This window comes from Lemur catta, chromosome 14 (assembly GCF_020740605.2).
Source record: "Lemur catta isolate mLemCat1 chromosome 14, mLemCat1.pri, whole genome shotgun sequence".
Classification (NCBI taxonomy): domain Eukaryota; kingdom Metazoa; phylum Chordata; class Mammalia; order Primates; family Lemuridae; genus Lemur; species Lemur catta.
In genome coordinates, this window is record NC_059141.1 from 16,090,189 (window position 1) to 16,106,512 (window position 16,324).

Sequence of the window (16,324 nt, forward strand, 5' to 3'; positions counted from 1 at the left end):
ATACATTAATATACTTTTCTATTCAAACTAATATTAAATTATTTGATCCACACATATAACATTCTCTTTAGTAGTGGACACCAGGTTTTAAGTATTAGCTAAATGGACAGATTTACTGAATAATTTCTTCAAAATCATTAAAAGAAAATGGTATAGATGGCTGATGCAAATGCTACTTGTATACTAAGTTTGATCAGACCAGTGGAAGGTTAAAAGTTTTCCATATAAATAACACCAGTAATGATAAAAGACATACTACATAATACAGGAAATCTAAATAATGATAGTCACTGATAAAGTCCTCATAGACTCTAATTAGATTTTCCAAGTAAGATGATTTTTACAAGTACCTACAATCTATAAAATGACATTTAACTATTATTCCATTTACAATCCTTACTAGGATTGTTAGCTTAGAGCTCTAATAACTTACACAAAGACAGAATCTCCCCTCTATCCAAGCTAGCACCACTGTGCAAGTGAGAAAAAAATTTCCTTTCTCAAGTCTCTTCACTTTCGTCTGTCAGAAAATTGACATAATATGTTGATTTTGTTAGAACAAGGAACTTTACTGACATCTGGTAAAAAAAAAAAAAAAAGTGTCACAATAAATAAACAAATCTATGATGTGAAACAGTATCACCCTCAGCATATAATGCTGTTGTACACTACAGACTGCAAACCCTGTATATGACAGCTCTGTCCTGACTACTCTCAACAGTGGAGATGACCACTCTACCAAACTTTGTAAAGTTCCCTTACTGAAATACTATAAACTATCCAGGTGAAGTCTTGGGTCACAAACAGGTATTTAAATTCAGTTTACATTTAACATTTATAATGTCAGTGAAATAGTTACCAAGTACATACAAGAGAAAGTATTTAAGGGAAATGACAACCAACTCCAGTTTTTAAGAATAAAAAATTCTTATTTTTAAACTTATTTTTCAAAGTTAAAAATAAACCCAGAAATGTTTTCTCAGAATTAGTGTTACCAGCAGGCATTCTATTCAATAACGAAGTACTGATGTCTATTTTGCAAAACATTCTCATAATATTTCCTTACAAAAGATACTTCCTTAGATACCAAATCAATGTTACAATTCTTGCATATTCAAATTGTCCAAGACTAGATAATCAACCACAGATTGTAATGCTTTCTTTAATTGCCCAATTAACACCTAAAGGATAAACTAACCAAAAGAATAAAGCAAGAGAAAAGTTTTAGCTAAGATATTTGGTACCCTGTCTTATTCTCTGGTACAGGTAGAAGATTTTTTTTCACAATTCATTTTAGTTAGATTTGACAGATTTTAGGAAGGTATTCTCCTGTTTATTTTGGATTATGCCATTTACTTTCATATAATTTGAATCATGCAAGAGTGACCATATGCCTTGATTTGCCTGACACAGGCAATGGCTGTTGGTCCAACATCATTATTGATAGTGCCCCCTTTCCATTTCAAAAGGGTCCCACTCTTTATACTCTTAATTACTACCCATTCTTATTAATAAACCATTTTCAATTCTGTAAGCTGAACTTTTAGCTTAGAAATAACTCAGATGGAAAACGAAAGGTTAACATACCAATTATCACAGAAAAACTAGATAAATTACGATGTTTATCCATTTTAAATCAGTCAGACTGTATAGTGGGATAAATTAGAAATTTATAACTACATTTTTTGGACCTCATTCCAATTGTATTGTTTACCTTTTAATATAAGGTTTTATGTGTATTTCCCCTTCCTGTATCATCTACTATTTCCATTTGTTATCCATCAAGTTCATAAATTATTTAGCATGTCCTCCTTTATGTATGAAATAATCATCTGGAATTTTAAAAGTATTAAACTCCTATAAAAGAAGGACTGTTTGACATTACCATTGGCATTTTGCTGCTACATATTAAGAAAAAGCAAAGGGGTGGGGAACCTGCGGCCTCAAGGCCACACATGGCCCTCCAGATCCCCCAAGTGCATCCCTTTCACCGATTTGTTCTGTAAAATCTGGATTCAGTCAAAAGGCTGCACTCAAGGATCCAGAGGGCCACATGTAACATCTTCTGATATTCTTGTGTTATTTCCTGAGCCTCATGGAGAGACTAAACATAATTTCTTCAAAAGAAATGAAAAATTTTGGATATGCCAATTAGTCTCATTGCGGTTTCAGGAAAAAATATTAGCTCATATGTAGTCCTTCAACAATATTCCTTATTATATTCAAACTATTTAAATATTAAGTATCTTGATTTCTCAAGGATGTCCTAATTAGATTCCATTCTAGGTTCTTGGTACAAGTAATAAAATTCATAGGCTCTTACAAGGTGGCAGCCATACAGAGGACCTATTATTTTATGGTTCTTAAAAATTTTTTATAACTCATCAGCTATATACTGTTTATATGTAGCATCACTTCACGTAAGATTATGATCATTTTATACTTGTTTTAGATTAACATAAATAAAAGAACCAAAATGCTTTAAAAACTATATCTATTTTCAATTTAAGAAACAATAACTATATTTTTTCAAGAAAAGACATTCAGTTACTACCTTTGAAGTTCAAGTTCCATCATCTTAATATATAAACACACCTGGATATGAGATTTAAAAAACCACACATACACACAGGCTCTAGGTAGAGCTGTAATAAACAAATTCCTTTTATAAAGAAAATTTTAACTGAAAAGCCACAGTAGATGGAAAAAAGAAGAAAGGATATTACTTGGTAAAATCCAGTGACATCTACAATAGTTTTACAGCACATTTAAACATTCTAGGGTTTTATATCTTCACCTGCCTTCCATTTCTTAGTTGCTCCTTATAAAACTGTCAATTGCAAACACAGTTATAACCTCAAACCTAGTCCTGATTTTAATATCATAGCCTTAATCAAAAAATGTTTTTGTTTAAAATACAATGCCCAACTAAATGGAAAAAAAAACTAAGCAGCAATACGTAATATTTACGCATTACATGGGAAGTGTTTTTAGGATGGTATCTAGAATGCACTTGCTTTCTGAGTCTCCTCAATAAGCAAATTGGCTTACACCAACAATACTGCTAAGTCTTAAAAGCAGAAAAGTGAAAGAAAATGTATCAAAGAGCACATGCATATCTTACAGACCTTCCATTGAACTATCAATGACTTCTATGCAATGTGCCTCTTTTCCATAACTATATTAACAACTACCAAGAAAGGAAAGATGAGATTAAAAGTAATGATACTGAACTTAATTGTTTGAAGCCAGTGCCCCACGTGTGGGGAAAAGTGCATTTAGGTCAGCAGCAATACAGCACAGTGTGAAGATATTGTGCTTGGACGCATATATTCCAGAATTGAAAGGTGTACAAGGCAAGTCAAGATATAAAACCATAGTACACTGTTAAATAACCTTGAAACATACATATATTGCAGTTTTCAAAGAGAGACATTCATGTCATTGTACAAGGATAGGGAGAAATCCTTAAAGTTACCTACTGTAGTTTATGATATAATAAATACATATCTATATAGCATTATATATACATATATAGAATGTGTGTTTATATGTAATTTATTTATTTGCCAAATTATTCTGTTAGTTCTTGTGAATCTGCAACTTTCAGGAATGAAAAAGCTCCTTTTCATTGTAAGTTTTTGTTCCCCAAACTTAAGAAAAAATATTTAGACTAAAAAAAGGTCTCAATACCCTCCCCTTACCCAAAGACTCAATTCAGGTATTTTGCTTTACCACTCATTAGAGAAGCACAATTAAAGAAATACGAGATTTTTGACTGTATCTTTTCACTTTGCCAGTTGTTTTAACAAGCAAATACCTTTTATTGTTTAAACCAACTGATGCAAATTCTTTAACAGAGGATATAAACTCTAGATTTGACTGATTAAAACAGAGCAAATCAAAACCAAAACATAATAATAACAACAACAATCCAGTGATTTACTCTGACTGTAAACAATACATAAAATTTAAATCTCAAATCTCAAAATAAGTTAAAGAAAAATTCTACCTTCAGGGCCTACAATACTATAAAGATATGACAATTGGCAAGGGGAAAATATATATATGAAAAGTTGCAACAAAATTGTTTGCCCATTATTCTTCCTAAGAGAAAGTATATCTAACCATACTACCTCTGTCCCTTAAATTTAATAGCTTCATAATTTGTTGGCAAATGTTTTAAGCAAACTGGCACATCAGATTACACAACAGAAAAACATCCATCAAATTCAGCAAAGAAAACTTATATAAGCCTTTTGTACAGAATTAAAAAAAAATCTAAATGGCTATGATTCCTCTATTAGCAGAAACACATAATGCAATCTTTATAAATCTGCCATATATATCAATATCTACATAAATAGATACAGATATAGATATGAAAACTTAATGGCAGTCTATTTTTGAACAGTGTGTGGGACCAGTAGATTTGTATCAGACCATGGCACGATATGGACCCTGCATCTTTAGGAACTGAATGATGAAAGAAGGCCCCCCAGCAACAATCTGAGGTGGAAGGTGGCTGAGTGGACAGTTCTCAATACTCATGATTGAAAGTTTGCTGCAGAGAGCCAGCTCAAAGGGAAGGCTATGCAGGTTGGGGTTGTCATTCAAATACAGTTCTTCTAGGTTCTCCAGTGTACCTGTTTTAAAAAAAATCAAATCAATTATTACTTTTTAAAAAAATTAGTTACTATTTCAAAAGTTCAACTGGGCATGATGCTATCCTGGGCATTACATATACTTAATACACATTTCCTCTTATTCTCTTATCTTAGTTTTAAAATCCTCTACAACCATGGATCTCAAACTTTGCTGCATATTTAAATCAACTGGGGAGATTTAAAAAAACTCCTGATATCCAGGTCACAGTCCATATCAACTAAATCAGAACCTCTTCCTTTACGGTCTTCAAGCTTGGTGAGCTTTCTTAAAATACACATGGTCCATCTCCAGAGATTCTGTTTGGAACAGTTTGGCATACACACACACACACACACACACACACACATACACGTGTGTGTGTGTGTGTGTATATGCATATTAAGCTCCAGAGGTGAGGATATTATATATTCAGTGCCTATAATCACTTTTATGTTGTAGACAATGTGACAATTTCTCATATCAATAAATTTCTCATGAGGAAAGTTGTTACTTCTTATAAACTTTCCCTAAGGGAGTTATCACATATTTGACAGTAAGCCAAAAATCCATTTATATGGTCTTTTAAAAATTCTTCTTAGACTATCTTAAGATATTTGTACTTTCTAGGAAAATGTCCCAAGCAATTAAATCAGGTCAGCTAGAATAAATATTAAATATTCTAGAACTAAATATACCAGAAGTATAAATTTGCCTTATGTGTTTCCAATTTTTAAACTCCAAAATTTGGAGTATTTGACAATGGCATTTATGAGAAGACTAATTAAAAAAAATAGCTAGCAGGTAAAAAAATCTGTTTACAGAGAAGATATTATTTAATCTTTAGAATAACCCTATGAGAAGTTACTATTATCATCCTTATTTTACAGGTAAAAAACTTGAGGCTTAGGAAGTTTACATACCTTATCCAAAGTCACAAAGCCAATAAGCAGCAGAGCTAGATTTTGAATTGTCTATTATCTCCAAAACCATTCTGAACTACCAACCTATAGTGCCTACGGACAGCACACATTGGGAGAACACAATGTACAGAACTGCTAATTTAAGAACTACTATTTGTTTACTATGTGACCTTCATCGAGTAACTCACTCTTTGTAAGACAGGATTACAACTTGCATTACCTAAAATCCAAGGTGGTCATGTTGATTATATGAAATAATGGAAATGAAAACACTTGGAAAATGCTAAAGTACTGCCAAATATTAATTAGTCAAATATTAATATTAATCCTCAAATCCCATAAAGAAATGTTCTTTTGGCATAAGACATTACTAATTTAATTCAAGCCTGTGTAATTTTTAAATTTGGAAGAAATATAACATAACTCTTCTAAATTGAGATCATATATAAAAACTACTGGAAATGTAAGTATTCTAAAACATTCTCAAATACAATATTAACCCTAACATCCCATAAGAAATCTAACCAAAATCAATCTACCAATTTTAAACCACTGGTACTCTATAAAAAAAAATCTTATGCCTGATGTAACCTCAGTTTACAAAAACAGTAGATTGGTTATAGTTCTCTGAAACACTGCTTGCAAGCACAAGAGCAAATTATTAGCACAGAATCAAGCATCCATAGGGTTCATACCAATTTCCTCAGGAAGATGAGTGAGTAGGTTCTCTCCAAGGCCAAGATGTGCGACATTGGTAAGGTGACCAATGCCTCTGGGAAGAGTGGTCAACTGGTTGTTTGTCAAGATTAATTTCTAAAAAAGATTAACAAAATAAGACAGTTACATATAAATTTCCTACAACTGATGCAAATAATACATCTTATAATACATCTACTAAACAATAAAATAAGAAGAAAATTAGATAGGATGAGAATCACTTAATAAGTTATAGGTTTTTCTTTCAAAAACTACCATTTATTGGGAAAACAAAAGCAGATAGATTATATGATCATAAAACTCAGCTCTAATGCTATAATAGGAAAATCTATCTGGTCCAAGAATTAGGTCAAAATCTTAAGAAAAACGTGCAATTTGGAACAGATTCCAAAAACTTTAATCATACAACTACAAAGCCATCAGGATAATGTTTTACCTGTAAATCCTTAAGATATGCAATTTCATTTGGCAAGGATTCCAATTTGTTCTCCTCTAAATCCAACTCTCTTAACTTCCTAAGGTTTCCAAGACCATGGGGAAGCTTCTTTAGAAGATTGTTTGATAATATTAGAACCTAATGAGAAATTATTGACAATGTGTAGCAACTCATGAAATGGATACTACCATTGTGTAGTAATATTACCACTTATTAAACAATGTTAATTTTCCAAACAGTGAATATGAAGGGTAATATTCATTTATATAACATATATAAAATATTTAACTAGTCATAAAAAAACACAGTTATTAGAAATGGAATTTTATTTGATTATACAAAACTAATGAAAGCAACAGAAGCAACTTAATTTTAACTAAATTTTAAAAAAAGAGAATTATTAACTATTTACACTAAGATTCATACAGTTAGTGGCATTTTGATATTCAATAGTTACAAATGTCTATCTAATAGGAAACTGATTATTTAAAATCACTTATAAACCATCACTTAAGGAAGGTAACAAATGGCTTCTAAACTGCCCCAATCATTCTGCCACAGTTTTTATTTGTGGTGTATTTATTATACTGAAAGAGACCCTGCAAGATATGGATGGGGGAGGGTGGGAAAAGCTGAGGAAGACAGTCTTTGTTCTCAAAGGAGTTACAACTAGCAGGGGGGTGGGGGAAAAATAATGTGTATGAAAGAGCAGTAAATAGAAAGATCTCCATAACATTCTGGCTAATTTTTTATGCCCATTTATTTCCCCTAAAGTTATACTACTCATAATAAAGCAAATATATACAAAGAGACAAAGAAAATATAACAGCTACCACTTGAGTTTACTATTTGCAAGGCACAGTACTAAATGCATTATGTATATTATTGCCTCTAATCCTAATTATAAACCTATGAGGTAAATAACATTATTGTTCCCATTTCATAGATTAGAAAACTGAAGCTTGGGTGGATTAAATCCATAAATATAGAGAAAAACCAGAATTGCACCCAGATCTGTTTGACTTCAAAACTCATGCTTTTAGCCATTACACCATGCTATTTCACCTTATTAATAATGATAAATATTAAATAATTAGATTTTTAAAAAACATGAATATGGAGGAAATTTTACAAAACAATATATTTGGCTGGGCACAGCAGCTCATGCCCGTAATTCCAGCACTTTGGGAGGCTGAGGTAGGAGGATCTCTTGACGCCAAGAGTTTGAGACCAGCCTGGGCAACACAGGAAGATCCTGTCTCTACAAAAAATTTAAGAATTAGCCAGAATGGTGGCACAGAATGGTGGCCATAGTCCCAGCTACTCAGGAGGCTGAGGCAAGAGGATCATCTGAGCCCAGAAGTTCGAGGGTGCAGTGAGCTATGATCATACCACTGCACTCTAGCCTGGGCAACAGAGCGAGATCTTGTCTCTTAAAAAACAAATAAAATAAAAAACCAATATATTTACTACTAGTAAGCTTTTTCATCAAAAAGGTGAAACTAGGAACTTAGAGACAAGGGAAATCATCCCTGACTAAGAAGGTAACAATAAGATGATCTTTTATTATGGAAAAGAATTTTAAAAGAAAAAATTAAGGGGATGAGAAGAGAGCATTCTAGATATTAGAAACAATAAGACTGAACATACAGAGCTAGAAATACTCACATTAGATTTCCAACAAAGAAAAAAATTTAACTAGTAAATAAAATAGTAGGTAGGTAATTAGGATGAAAAAGTACAATAAAGCGTTCTGAACACTAGTCTGAGGAACCCATAATTATTTGGTAGACAGTGGTGTAGTAGTTATAAAATATGTTCTAAAAGATGCTAAGTTTTAGTGACCTTTTCTTTCCCAAGGTAAGTTATAGCACTCAAATTTACCAATTTTTAATAAGAGTAGTTCAGAAGCACTAGGCCTAGACTAAGTCAACACTTCATCATCCTAATAGGGTTGTATGTTTAAGAAAGCTCTAACATTTCTAATTATGATCTTTACCCAAATAGAAATTGCTTATTGCAATGTGAAATTTTATAAATGAGATAAGTCTGAAGAGACTTACAGATGGGTCTGAAGAGTTCTAAATGCTCATCTATACTCACCTCAAGAGAAACAAGACCAGACACATCCTCAGGGATCTTTGTCAGCTGATTAGTGGCTAAATTCAATTCTACCATACTGGTCCAAGTTCCAAAATCCAAGGGAAGTGATGTTAACTGATTGTCCTAGCAAAGATAAAAAGAAGCATCCAAGGTAGAACAACAAAGCTTCATATTTGCCTGTCTCTTGGAAACATAATTTTTAATAAAACAAAACCTTATTTCCCTTTTGGATATCCAAATATAGAAAGAAAAAAAAGCAACAAAAATTCTAAGGCCCCCAAAGCTTTTTATACAGTAATTAGGCTTTTATTTTGAGGTTTAGCTGGAAGTCTATTCCCTATGTCATTATTTGTAATGGAAATAGAAAAATACATGATATAGAGAAACACAAGATTTCAAAGATCCTAGTGATAAATGTTTTCCTCATTTTACGATGTATAGGAATCACTGAATAAAATGGAAATACTCAAATAAAGATATGAATACAATAAAAGACACATCCAATCATAGCCCGTAAGGAAAGCCAGATAAGTTCCAGAATTCTAGAGATGCAGAGCAGTAAAATAGGAGAGGAAAAAATAGTCTTATTAAGACTGCATATTAAATCATTAAAACATTGTCTAAAATATAAAAATCCATAAGATGGTAAAAATATATTTATCATTATATAATAAAAACAGATGATGCAACAGTAAGTATGGTCCTAATTTTGTTTAAAAATTAGATATGGCTATATACAGAACAAAAAGTGATATATATACTAACTATTCACTATCCTCTTCCTGCTTCCACATATTCACTTATAACACACACTTTCATCAAAAACAACTCTTCCCACACCATTATGTGTTAGGGGTGTTGGTACTGGGAGAGGACAATCAGCACCCCTGTCCCAGTTGAGTATCCATGAGTTATGCCAATATGTTAACAGTGATGCTACCTCTCAGTGGTAGAACTATTTTAAGTCCTTTTTGTTAATCTGTATTTTTAATTTTTTCTGCACTGCACATGGATTACTTGTTTCATTTTACACAAAATCATCCATAAGAGAAATCTCAAGTAGCAAACATCCATTTGAAAACCATATTATAATGAAACTTTTCTTTCATTATAATATTTAACTTATGGCCCATCTAGGCCCAAATTACTGATGGTTACACTATGATAAAAGTATTTGCATTTAAAAAAATTTACTACTGATACTTACATGAGGAGAAAAAATGATAAGTTTCATTTGGATTTAACCAAGAAAAAGTTTTATTAAAAATTCACACTATCATGTTTGAAGAAAAATTAAGGCAAAGCTCTAAGTTTAATTTTTATTTTATGGAAAACAGCTTTTCCAAGTTAATATACTGCAATATCATATACATAAAGATGTATAATCAAATGCAAAAAGTAATGAACACCTGAACCACTGTGTTGTAAGTCAAATATTACAAAATGGACATTTGGAATTAACGCCATTGCCACTGCTAAATCTCATATAACCAGACTGATTAATAACAAATTTTACACTTGTTTAAGACTATAAGTTATCTTGAATTCCCATTAGTTTACTTATTATATACTTCTAAAGAATCATCATAAAATATATATTTGTGAAGAAGTATAGATAGAATAAAAAATTATACATTTAGACCGGAGTTTAAGGAGCCACAATTATGTTGAAGTGGCTCAAAGACAAAGGGATATAGTATGATATAACAGAAAGTACACTATACCTGGAATCAGGAAACCCAGGTTTCCTGGAGTCCTACCTCAGCCATGAATTAGATAGGTGACCAATCCAATTATCTTCTCTGGGCCTAAAGTTTGTTTACTACACATTAAACCCTTGGATTAGATATTTTTTTCCATTTCTTTTCTCCTTTTTAAATTTTTTTTATTTTTCTTTTTTTGAGATAGGGTCTCACTCCATCAACCCAGGCTGAAGTACAGCAGTGCGATCATAGCCCAGTGCAACCTCGAACTCCTAGGCTCAGGCAATTCTCCTAACTCAGCCTCTGAGTAGCTAAGACTGCAGGCGCACACCTGCACACTCAGCTAATATTTTTTATTTTTTGTAGAGATGGGGGTCTCGCTACGTTGCCCAGGCTAGTCTGGAACTCAGGGCCACAAGCGATCCTTTCACCTCAGACTCCCAAAGTGCTGGGATTACAGGCGTAAACCACTACGCCCAGCTGTTTTTTCCTTTTGCAATAAACTTTACTATAAATATGAAACTCATTCACCATACAGTACGTAGATAAGTAAAAAGAAACTAAATAATTCTGAAATCTAAAGATAAAAAACATTTTGGTAAACACTGGATATATGTATGCATATAAATATTTAGTTAAGCATATTAAAAACAACTTTTGGCCGGGCATGGTGGCTAATGCCTGTAATCCTAGCACTCTGGGAGGCCGAGGCGGGCAGATTGTTTGAGCTCAGGAGTTCAAGACCAGCCTGAGCAAGAATGAGACCCCGTCTCTACTAAAAGATAGAAAGAAATTAGCCGGACAACTAAAAATATATATATATAAAAAAAAATTAGCCAGGCATGGTGGCGCATGCCTGTAGTCCCAGCTACTTGGGAGGCTGAGGCAGAAGGATTGCTTAAGCCTAGGAGTTTGAGGTTACTGTGAACTAGGCTGACGCCACGGCACTCTAGCACCGGGCACCGGGCAACAGAGCGAGACTCTGTCTCAAAAAAAAAAAAAAAAACAACTTTTAAAAATTATGTGTGGGAAGAGATTTTTATATGCTTTAACTTTCTTCTACTTAATAAACTGAGAATATTTCAACTAATAATTAGTATTCTTCTAGATCAGAATATCAGTTTTAATGGTGCCACAGTATTCCATTAAAGATATATTACTTAAAAAAAAATAAGTCCTTATTAGTATCAATAAGTTGGCATATATGAAATAGGTAGCTCTGCAATACATATACCTACAACTATATTTTTATGGATATTCATCATTATTTCTTTAGGACAAATTCCCAAGGGTATGCACAGTTCTAAGATACTTGTTATCTGATACAAATCACCCCAAAGTGTTCTTGTTATCAATTTAGACTCATCAGAAGATACAAGTACTCATTCTCTACACCAATAGAGAAAACATAAATCTTAGTGGAAGTACCAGCTATATTAACTCTCCCCCAGACCCCCAATACAAATATATGCTTACCTTCATATTCAGCTTACTTAATACTTTTGCTCTGGAGAAGATTCCAAATGGAATTTTATTGATTCGATTGTGTTCCATATTGAGGGAATAGATGGTAGAAAACTGAGATGGACCACCCACTGGATATAACTGGAAGCAATTTCTAGCTAAGGTCAAACTATTCAGTTTCACGAGGCTTGATAAAAGACTCTGTAAAAAACGAAATAAGCATAAGCATTAGAACTGTAACAAGACTTACTTATTTTTTATACAGCAGCAGTCCTCAAAGGGCCTTGCTTTTAACAAATGACAGAGACTGGTTGGGCTGGGCCCTGAGGCCAGTGGTGATACCTCATCTACCAGTCAATACACAGCTCTAGCAAATTGTTGCCTTGCAGAAATGTGGAGCACCAATGTAGTCAGACCCACAGATCTTGCAAGAAACAGGAAATTCTCCTGATTTTTATTGTTTGGCTTCAACTGGTTTAAAATACTCTATGGAGTTAAGAAAACACGTCTGGGGGTGAGAGATGCCTCGTGGGTGACTAGTTTGGCACCTCTACAGTACAGAAACTTTAATGTCAGACAGTCCTGGGTCTGAGCCCTGGCTCTGCCACTGGTTCTGTGACCAGTCCTAACCTAGGTCTTAGTTATGTACCTATCTCTAAATTATTAAGATTAACATAATGCCTGGAACAGAGTAACCTGTTATTCCGTAATTTAACTGTTCCTTTCAGGAATATTAAATTCAGAATATTATATAATACATTGCTCTTTTACATGACAAAACTTCTGGGGGAATGTATGTATCCATTAAACAGGTATTTACTTAGCACATAACCCTATCTCTCCCACGGTAGCTTTAGCTTCCCACCATGTAACCAAAGTGCTAAACGTTTAGGTATTATAAAAGAATCTCTGCTAATAAGAAGACTAAATCCTATTTGGTAAATAAAGTACACAGATGGGAAACAATTGAAAAATAATACATAACTACATATAATTAATAATACATTATTTAGAATAGGCTCTTGCTATTCAAAGTCTGGGTCAAGGAAGAGCAGCATTAGCATCCTCTGGGAGCTTATTAGAAATGCAGCCTCTTGGGCCCTACTCTTGGGTTCATATATGAACCATAATATGCATTTTTAACGAGATTCCCAGGTGATTTGTATGCTTATTAACATTTGAGAAATCCTGGTTATAAGCTCTAAATTCTTTTGCACTCTAGCTCTATCTTTTAATAGCTTGTGACTTTCGCAAGTTATTTTTCTGAATCTTAGTTTATTCATTTTTAAAAATGATGCCTTATTTTACAGGTCATAGTGAAGACTAGGAGAGATAAAACAGTTTTATAATACCTAGCATATAATAAGTGCTTAAATTTAAATTCCTTCTCTCTTTAAATTCAAAGAAAAGAAGAAATACTGGAATAACTGGGAAAGCAGGAAAAAGCTGAGAAAGCTAGATTTTGAAGGATGAAAAAACTTTTTAAATATTCAGAGAAGTAGAAGAATCATTATAGACTGAAGTAAAAGCACAAGCAGGGAGAAACAAGTAGAGTGTGAAGGGTGTGTGGATTTTAAATAATGTTCAAACTTCAGGTGTCCACCTTGAGCAAACTGAAAACTTAGTACCTGAGGAGTCAGTATAATTGGCAAGGCCTGCTGAAAGGAATGAAATAACTATGTAATTGGAAGTGTAATTATACAGTGAACTGAAACTTGTTCTTTATATTGAACATTAAGAAACTACCTTTAACATTTACCTATTGTACACAAAAGGAAGAGCATAGGTAAAAGTGGTGGTAAAAAAACTTTAACTAGTAGTCAAAATTCAGGAAAAATGTCTACAGTCTACTTTATTGAAAATAATGGAGCTTTACTGAGTCTCATGGCAAAAATGTTATTATTCTTCTGACACCGGACTTTATTAATTTAACATTCTTCTATGATAAAATGTTGATATCTGAGTATATCGAGATGGAGCAACAAGAGGACAGCTGTCCAACCTCTCATTTCTTAAGTCATATTGTGAAATTCAGAGGTTGTTTATCTATCTTAGATCTTCTACTTAACAATTTTGTCAGCCGGGCGCGGTGGCTCACACCTATAATCCTAGCTCTGGGAGGCCGAGGCGGGTGGATCGCTCGAGGTCAGGAGTTCGAGACCAGCCTGAGCAAGAGTGAGACCCCGTCTCTACTAAAAATAGAAAGAAATTATCTGGCCAACTAAAAATATATATACAAAAAAATTAGCTGGGCATGGTGGCTCATGCCTGTAGTCCCAGCTACTCGGGAGGCTGAGGCAGTAGGATCGCTTAAGCCCAGGAGTCTGAGGTTGCTGTGAGCTAGGCTGATGCCACGGCACTCACTCTAGCCCGGGCAACAAAGTGAGACTCTGTCTCAAAAAAAAAAAAAAAAAAAAAACAATTTTGTCAACTTTGGTGATTAGATAATCAATATCTCCATATTTCCAGAAAAATATTTAAGATAACAAATTTGGCTAAAAATATAACCTCTCTTAAGTCTTATTTCCCTATCTATTCGATGAGAATATCCCAATAACTAGTAGGTTTATACTGAAGATTAAATGAGATACTGCATGTACAGCTCCTAGCCTCATGCCTTGAGTATATGTGCTTAAAGTTATTAAGTTCCTTTTATGTACTATGTCTACATTAAAACTAGTCCATTTTTAGTACAGATAGTCTTCAAATGGAAAAACATACATTCATTTTATCAGCTCTGATTTCAGCAATATAATGAACCCCTAATGAAAACCACTGTCATGATTTTTCTTGCCTAACCCAGCCTGAAAGTCTCATAAGTGCCATCTAATGGATTTTATTGTTTTCCTTACTGTGCTTATTATAAATGCAGATAATTACGCATTTGCATTAAGACTATGCTGTTTCCAAAGTACACTGACTACTTTTAAATAAGACTTAATGCTTTCTCATATTTGGACAAGGACAAGCAAGGGTTTTCCTCATAGCATCTCTGTCTGAAAACAGGCCAGTTTAAACACAAGTGTACATACACATACATACATTTTTTTCTACATTCAGACTGAAGAGAGTTGTCATCCTCTTCATATGCCCTCTAATCTCTCTCACCCAAAGCAAAAAAGGATCAGTGGTGCCAGGGGTTAGGGGAATGAGTAATGAATAGATGGAGTGCAGGACTGTTAGGGCAGTGAAATTCCTTTGTATGATATCATAATGGTAGGTACATGTTGTTATAAATTTGTCCAAATCCACAGAATGTACAACACCAAGAGTGAACCCTAATGTAAACTGCAGACTCTGGGTAATCCTAATGTGTCAATGTACATTCTCTGATTGTAACAAATGTGGCATCCTGGTGGGGGATGCTGATAGCGGGGGAGGCTATGCGTATGTGGGGATACGGATATACAAAAAATCTCCGTACCATCCACTCAATTTTGCTGAATCTAAAATTACTCTTTAAACAAACAAACAAAAGTAAATCCTGACTTATGTCAGTCACAAAATGTTCTATAAGAAAGTACCTCACACAATGTCTGTAACAGGTATCCAATAATTACCAGTTTCATTTCATTGACAATAAGACTAGATATATATAAATTTAAATTTTTTTACTTTTTGAACTTTGATTTAGACCCTGTCTTATATTTAGGCCTATTGGCACCGGTCAGTCTTAGACTCACAAATCTCACCCAAAAAGAATCATAGCAAGGCCTAATTAAGGTGCTGTTTGCCTTGTTATGGATATGAGTCATGGTTAGAAAATGGGATGATATTTTTTTTAAAAATCAGTAAAACCTCACCCATTTTGATCATTCTAAATTACTACTATCACAGAAGGACAAAAATCCAGATAGTCTAATTCTCAGGGCTGTATCTGAAATCTGTAAATCTTACTCCTTATCTCATGTAAACCACTATTAACAATAGTACTATTTTGCCACAGGTAAGATACTGTCATAATAGTCTTAGTGAACTGAACTGGTCCAGCCTAGAAACTACAAGTCTGGGAAATTCATCTTTATACTCTGACCAACCTGTTTTCTGAAAATGCAAACATCCAAATTAACAGGAGTCCCAAATTAATATGTACTACTTTATTTCTGTCTCCTTAAGAAACAAATCAACTAAATCAATTTTATAAATTAATTGCTACAAACCTACAGCTTCATCTATCCAAATGGTTCTTTATAAATCAAAGCTTAGATCTGAAAAACATTCATCCAAAGAACCTTTACTCTTAATTCAAATATACATTTATATACACACACTCAGAAAAAATAGCAATCGTCAAAATATAGTAGGGGCACTTATATAAGACATTTTTAATTGTT

The 16,324-nt window shown here is 33.4% G+C and overlaps 1 protein-coding gene across 6 annotated transcripts in view; it reads right to left on the minus strand.

The window, feature by feature from the left end:
• Nucleotides 1-2,634: 2,634 nt before the first annotated feature.
• SHOC2 (SHOC2 leucine rich repeat scaffold protein) overlaps nt 2,635-16,324 on the minus strand; it is a 69,180-nt gene continuing 55,490 nt past the window's right edge. For 5 of the 6 annotated variants that reach the window (XM_045568796.1, XM_045568795.1, XM_045568799.1 and 2 more), the window contains 5 exons: nt 12,003-12,191; nt 8,824-8,946; nt 6,721-6,858; nt 6,263-6,380; nt 2,635-4,646 (listed from right to left, as the gene is read on the minus strand). In XM_045568796.1, the coding sequence (XP_045424752.1) occupies nt 4,438-4,646; nt 6,263-6,380; nt 6,721-6,858; nt 8,824-8,946; nt 12,003-12,191 (777 nt within the window). In that variant the 3' untranslated portion in view covers nt 2,635-4,437. The remainder of the gene's footprint in view (nt 4,647-6,262; nt 6,381-6,720; nt 6,859-8,823; nt 8,947-12,002; nt 12,192-16,324) is intronic. The other variant, XM_045568801.1, reaches the window with a different exon arrangement.